This window comes from Lactuca serriola, chromosome 4 (genome assembly GCF_051521515.1).
Source record: "Lactuca serriola cultivar US96UC23 chromosome 4, Lser_US96UC23_V15, whole genome shotgun sequence".
NCBI classification, from domain to species: domain Eukaryota; kingdom Viridiplantae; phylum Streptophyta; class Magnoliopsida; order Asterales; family Asteraceae; genus Lactuca; species Lactuca serriola.
Window position 1 is genome coordinate 139,369,850 of NC_136411.1, and position 7,243 is coordinate 139,377,092.

The following is a 7,243-nucleotide window of genomic DNA, read 5'->3' on the forward strand; positions in this document are numbered from 1 at the left end:
ATTTATGAACCTAAAACATCAAAAGCTATCACCAATTATTAAAGCCCGCCAATTTTTTAAATGAAATGAGCTTTTATGTTTATTCTCCATTTGTGGAATGGCCAAGAGCTGGACGTACTAGTCATGGGGCTTGCCAGGAGGTTCTGTATTGGCGCAAATGTTTGACACTCTCTACGTCTTTTGGTTACTTCCATTGCGTCTTTGTAGATGTCACGTTAGTAGATTCCGAGCCAAAATCACTACTAGAAAACAGACCTTTAATGACACGCTTTTTACGACACGCACTGATTAATGATACTCAAAAGGACGTGCTCTTAAAATAGTGTTATCTCTCCAAAAAATTTAAGGATTTACGTCACGCATTATTGCGTGCCCTTAATTTAATGTCTCAAGAAAAAAAATAAAAACACGAAGGACACTTTATCTTAAACGCACGTCGTCTGTACCTGTCGCTTTATAATTTTAATGAAACGCGCTTTTAGTAGACAAGGGGGGAAACGAAATCCCCAAAATTTTGAAAACCCGCCTGATACTCTCTCCTCTAGATCTCCCTTCATTCTCTACCTCCCATCTCTCTGTAAACCCTAAGCCATCGCCACCTCCCTTCTCTCTAGCACGTGCTAGAGTTTTATTTTCTTTCAAGCTTCTGCTTCTCTCGTTTTCTCTCAACCCAGTACGTGCGAGGGTTCGGAATAACTGAGCGAATTCAAACAATCAATCTTCCATTTCAACTTCTTTCAACTCTGGATCATCGGGTATTTTTTCAGATTCCTTTTCTGGTTTTGTTCACTTTCGAAATTGGAATGGGACCCGTTCTTTTCTACTTCAATACTCTCGATCTCAACCGACTTTTCTTCTTCCACTTCGTCTTCTTCTACTTCTTCTAACAATGGTGGTTCCTACTCAGGGGTAACCTCGTCAATGTGCAATTTAAAAACCCCAAATAAGTCGAATTTTTAGGTATAAGGTTCTTTATCTGGAAGCACAAGGCCATCTGCAATCGATTCAGCTAATTTGAGCTCACAGGTACATGTTATAGTCAACAACTCGCCATCATCATCTTTGTATTTTATCAAAACAGACTTTGAAGCCATATGCTCGTTAGTGTAACACCTATTGACTATTTTATAACTCATTCATATAACGAATTCATATAATGTCAACGTGTAAAAGAGAATATACACTCATTTATGTATGTACGTACTCTTTGAGTGATCAATTGCACATTTCTTGCAAATGGAAGTCCATTATGTAACTGTTTGATGAGGAGAGATCTTGCAAGCAATCCAGAACTAGGTATATCTGGTTGATGTTGCTATGTGTGTCCGTTTCTATTTTGTATGTGCTCCAACGTTGAAATTTTATCATGAGATTATGTAAGCTGTTAGCAGTTCATTTTTTTTGTTTCTTTTATCCATTACTGCTTATTTCTTCCACCCAAGAAGCAGCGCCTTAGATGGGGGGAAGGCCTTGCCAAGTATGAGAAAAAGAAGGTTGACCCTGAAGATATTCTTGATAAAGAGGCCGCAGCTAGAAATTGTATGGTTGATGGTGTCACTGGCTCTGAACCTTTGCTTACTAGTCCTTCTAGTCTGACTGATAAAAGCCCTAGTGTCAATGGTTATTCAGAATGTGCATCTCCTGCTACTCCTTACTCCTATGCCTGCACTTCCTCTCCAGGTAAATAATATACTTTGATTTGTTAATTTTAAGTGCCTTTTGTCAATTTTCTAAAACCTTGGTTGACCCGGTATGTTGAAACTTGGATGGTCACTAAATTTTCAGTCATTTGGGGAATTAAGTTGAGTGTTTCAGCCATTCTGATCTAGTGCAGTATCATCATCTGTAACTATACCAAAAATCTTCATCTCTAACATGCCATAAAAATAATACTTCGACAATAAGATTCTAGAAGATTTTTTATTTTTATTTTTTGAGTCAAAGACTAACAAATCTGAAAACGACTAGAACCAGGATCAATTCTCATAATCTAGAAGTTGTGGCTATGTGTTTTCTTAATGTTTAAACTTATTCTAAAACCCTAAGAGTCTACAACACCGGGTTCTAAAACATTGCTTTTTGTTATATGATATGAAAGGATGAATCTAAAACTGTATGTGCTATTTTGCCATGACAGGTCTAGAAGAGAAGGAATCTACTAAGACAATTACAGTGGATAATGACACCTATAATCCTAGTGTTGCTTCTTGTCATGTGTCTGAAAATCAGACAGAGGGATTATCATCTAATTTGGAGCTTAACTTGAGCTCTGCACTTGATGAACTGTTGCAGATGGATGCATCAAGTTCTCCAGGGTCTAAATTTGTGAAATCTAATGCAATGGACAAGTTACATGTATGGAAAGCAGAGCTGACAAAGACACTTGAAATCATAGAAACTGAAAATGATTCTCTTGAGCATGAATTGAAGTCATTGGTTTCTGATACTGGTTCTTTTCCAACAGAATACCAGAATAAGACTTGTGGTGGACCTTTGCCTGTGGAGAAAACTAATAGTTCTCTAGAAGAAGTTAATGGTGTAAAAGATTCAGATGACAAGAGTTCAGACACAACATCTGAGTTTGTGGAATCCGTTTCTAAATGCTCTGAAGATGTTGGTAATGATGATGCTTTAGGCTTTGTAACTTCTTGTGGGGACCGCAGTAGCTAAACAGTTTCAGATGGTGAGGATGTAGATAATGGCAGAGAAGATGATAAGTTACATGATTTCATATTCGCTACAAACAAAGTTGTAGCAAATGAAACTTCTCATGAACTTAATAAGATATCATTGCCAACTACACACTTATGTAACAAGATTTCGAACATGAATGACCATGGATTCTCTTGCAGGCTTGTAATACATCCATTTGTTTCCATGTCTGCTACTGAACATGTGATATTTGACTTCCGGTTTTGTGCACTTTTGGCTGTTGTAGGCTCATTAGCTGGCTCCTTGCTATGCTTTCTTTATGTAATAATTCTCTATACTTTCATTTATTTTAGTAAATTTATCTGTAATTCTGTTTTCTATGTTTCTATTGTTATGTTTGGATAAATCAAAGTGATCTTGACTTTATTGGATGTTCCTAGGGCTGTGTTTATGTTGCTGATGCATATAAAATCTACTGGACAAGCTGCTTGAAAGGATCTATTTCAGGGAAAATGGTGATACGTTTGGTTGAAGCAATATGCGAGTCTACTAGCTTCTACATTTTGCCCCCCATAGAAATTTGAAAAACAAAAAACAGTAACTATTAAAGTTTAATTTTTATTATTTTCAAGTAAAGGTATTTAAAATTTTGCTTATATTTTTAATATCTGAATGTAGATGTGTATCTTGCTGGGACAGTTATGCTAATATTTGCACTGGGTTTGTACGCATTATTCATCAGTAATGCACCAGATAGTATAGCACCAGAGGATGATCGTGCTATAAAGGGTTCTTCCCTATTTGGGATGTTTGCTTTGAGAGTAAATTCTTTTTTAGCACTTTTTACTTTACATTATAGCATGCTTTTGTACAGTGTTTGAATAGGACAAGACAGAACATGGTACTATGCTTGACAGTAATTCCAATGCCAATGGGACAAAAATATGTACCAAAAGGTTGTTATGTCGGATGTAACAAACACAGCCTAAATAGTTTATTTGTGTAAAAGATGTGGGGATAGATAATTAAGTAATATAATTTAATTGGAATGAAGGAGCGACCTAAATGGATGAAGATAAGTTCGCTTGATGAATTGAAGACAAAAGTTGGTCATGTAATTGTTATGATTCTTCTAGTAAAGATGTTTGAGAAGAGCAAAATGGTGACAATTTCGACTCGTTTGGAATTGTTAAGCTACTCCGTTTGTATATTCTTGTCATCTGCTTCTTTCTTGTATATATATGATTCGAATTGTTTTGCATCAAAGTTATCTTTCACTTTATAATTTATATTGATTGATACAAAATCATGTATTTCAGGGTGGATTCATGGGAAGGATTCATCAAAAGTTGTACACTATGAATATTTGGAAGCAATCGATAGCACATTTGGTGTGCAAGGAGGGTTTATTTGGGATTGGGTTGACCAGGTTTGAAACTCATCTCTTAAATTTTATAAAATTGTAAACGTGGTGCAAGGGTAGTTCTAAATATTTGCATCTGGTTTCAGGGGTTACTCAAGGAAAATGCAAATGGTAGCAAATACTGGGCATATGGAGGTGACTTTGGAGATACACCAAATGACTTAAATTTCTGCTTAAATGGTCTCCTATGGCCTGATCGGACTCCTCATCCTACTCTAAATGGTGATTACTATAATTTTTTTGCTTAGTATTTAGGTTTTTGTTTAGTTATTTCCAACAAAAATGTTTCCAGTTGTGATTTCTATATAGCAAATGTTAACCTTGGTCTTTGCGTTTTTTGTTCATAGAGTACAAACACCAATTTCTTTCAAACAACAGAAGATCTAGAGTTTAATTGGGTGATTGAAGGTGATGGATGTAAACTTGATTCTGGAACTCCCAGTCTACCAACATTAGAGTTTAATTGGGTGATTGAAGGTGATTTTGGTTCTAGAAACGAGACTCAAGATATCATATTTTTGGCATGGCTATAAGATTTAGAGGAAACGAGACTCAAGCAAAAGTAAACACACAGAGAGTTGTTGGCACATAGTAAGCTAGATGATGCAATTGTATATAAATGAGTTCATTTTTTTATAGCATTTACTCACTTTTGGAATAATTATTTGTATTTGACATATTATTGAAATGAATTATCTTTGTTATTTATGGTATTTTATTTTGTATTATGAGATTTTTAATGTATTATTTAATTTGAAAATTAGTAAATCTATAAATAATATTTTTTTAAACATTTAAAATTATGATACGCAAAAATGTGTGCCATCTTCATTTATGACATGGCATTTCATGACAGGGGCTTTCTTGATACGCATTGCGTGTCATTAACACGCGCATCGCAAGGTTACGACACACGAATGCGTGTCGTCTTCCTTTATGACAACGCCTTCCTTGATACGTATTGCGTGTCGTAAACGTGCGTCGTAATTGGGCGTTGTAAATGAGCGTCGTAAATGTGTGTCGTCTCTCTTTATGACATGACCTTTCTTGACGCGCATTTGCGCGTCGTCTGAGCCTTTTACAACGCGCAATGAGCGTCGTAAAAAGGCTGTTTTTCTAGTAGTGAATATTTTCCCAGCGAGTGCTTTGGCTCGTGCCTCTCCTGCGTGTGTTTCCTTTTGGATCAGCTCCCCTACTTCCTTTGTGATGAATTTCAGCCATGATGCAATGTAGCTTTTTTTGTATAGTATTTCGTTCCTGATGGTTTACTAGGGGGATTTGATTTTGATCTTCCTTGCCTCTATCCCATCGCCTGGGAGGATGCCGTGCAGTATGTAATCAAAATATGGTGTCATCTAGTTGGGCGAGTTTTCCCCTAAGGTAGCCACCTCTTGATCTTCAATGCTTCTTGTGGGGAGAACTCTACCAGTACTTTCGTTGTCAGATGGTTGAATGATGTATTGATGTTGATGCTAGCTTGTTAACCATGTACGCTCGTTTATTTTCTGATCTTGGTATTTGTTTGAGTGTGAAGTGTTGGAAATTTCCCACCAGTTTTCTCACTGCTTCAAAGTATTTCTGCATTCTCTTGTCTCGTAATTCATAGGAACTATTGATTTGATTTGTTGCTAGTAAGGAGTCGCTCAATGCCTCTAATTTGTTCGCTTCATTCTCCTTTGACAGACGCATTCCTGCTAGTAAAGCCTCATATTCTGCTTCATTTTTTGATGTTTGGAAATCAAGGTGCACTGCATATGTTGCTTATTTGCCTATGAGGCTTTTTCGGACCAGAATTGCTCGTGATCCTTCCTTAATGGAAGCCCCATCAGTATGCAACTTCCAACATTCTGCCATTTGGTCTAGGGGAGATGTTGTGTTTGGCTTTCCTTCGTCAATATGTTTTATCGTCTATGACATGGGAATTTTAACTAAGAAATCAACCAATGTATGTGCTTTGATGCTTGCTTTGGGTCAATTCTTGATGGTATGTTCTCCTAGCTCGATGACCTATTTGGCTAATCATCCAGACTTTTCTGGTTTCGATGGAACCTGGCGTATGGGTTGGGTAGTCGGTACTTCTATGTGGTGTGCTTGGAAATACCTTCATAGTCTTATGGCCGTGTGCACTAGTGTGAGTACTAATTTTTCTAGCATTAGAAAGTTTAACTTGGGAGCCTGTAAGGTTCTACTGACGAAGTATATCATTAGTTGTTTTCATTCTCGCTCTACTGTGAGGACCACACTAATAGCTTCTAGCGATGTTGCTAGGTAGACTGATATTGTTTCTCCAGGTATCGGGTGGGGCGGTGTTTGTAATGTCTTGAGTGCTTCTTTGAGTTTTTCCAATTCTTTCTTTGCTTCTACAGTCCATCTGAAGTTATTTTTGTCAACACAACCCTTCAATGTTTGGAATAGTGGCATGGCTTTTTTGGCTGACTTGGAGATGAAACGTCTTAACGCAGTTAGCTTTCCATTTAGGCCATGCATTTCTTTCAAGCTGCGGGGTGGATTTGTTTCCAGAAAATCCTTGATCTTGGACGAATTGGGTTGTATTCCATTTTTTCTAATGTAATATCACATGAATTGTCCTTTTTCCACCTTGAGAGTGCATTTGGCAGGATTTAGCTTCATTTACGGTTCTCAAGTGTTTTGAACATTTCATCGATGTCTCGTAGCATGTCTACATCGGTTGTGCTTTTTACCACCATGACATCAACGAATACTTCGATGTTTCTGCCAATTTTTTCTTAAAAAATCTTGTCGACTAGGTGTTAATAAGTTTCTTTGGTAGTCTTAAGTACAAACGACATTTTTTGGTAGCAAAATGTGTTGTTGTCTGTGTAGAACGTTGTTTTCTCTTTGTCTTCTTTTCTCATCAATATCTGATGGTAACCCGTGTAGGAATCTACGAAACAGTTCCACTTGAAGCCTTCTATTAATTCTACGTTTTGATCTATTTCTGGCAGAGGATAACAATCTTTTGGGTAGGCTTTGTTTATTCATGTGTAGCCTATCCACATCCGCTAGCTGCCTTCATGTTTGTGAACCATGATCGGGTTGGCGATCCAAAGGGGAAGATGGCTTCCCGAAGGATGTTCGCCTTTACTAATTTGTCGATATCCACATTTATTACTTTGTTTCTGGCGCCTGCATAACCCATTTTTTGTT

General features: G+C 37.1%; 1 protein-coding gene across 1 annotated transcript; it reads left to right on the forward strand.

Moving 5' to 3' along the window:
• Window positions 1-2,826: 2,826 nt before the first annotated feature.
• On the forward strand, window positions 2,827-4,323 carry LOC145098862 (uncharacterized). Its single transcript, XM_079036457.1, has 6 exons — window positions 2,827-2,973; window positions 3,093-3,192; window positions 3,331-3,473; window positions 3,707-3,905; window positions 3,972-4,081; window positions 4,162-4,323. Exons 1-6 carry the CDS (start codon window positions 2,827-2,829, stop codon window positions 4,321-4,323), a joined length of 861 nt encoding a protein of 286 aa, XP_078892583.1.
• The last annotated feature ends 2,920 nt before the right edge of the window (window positions 4,324-7,243 follow it).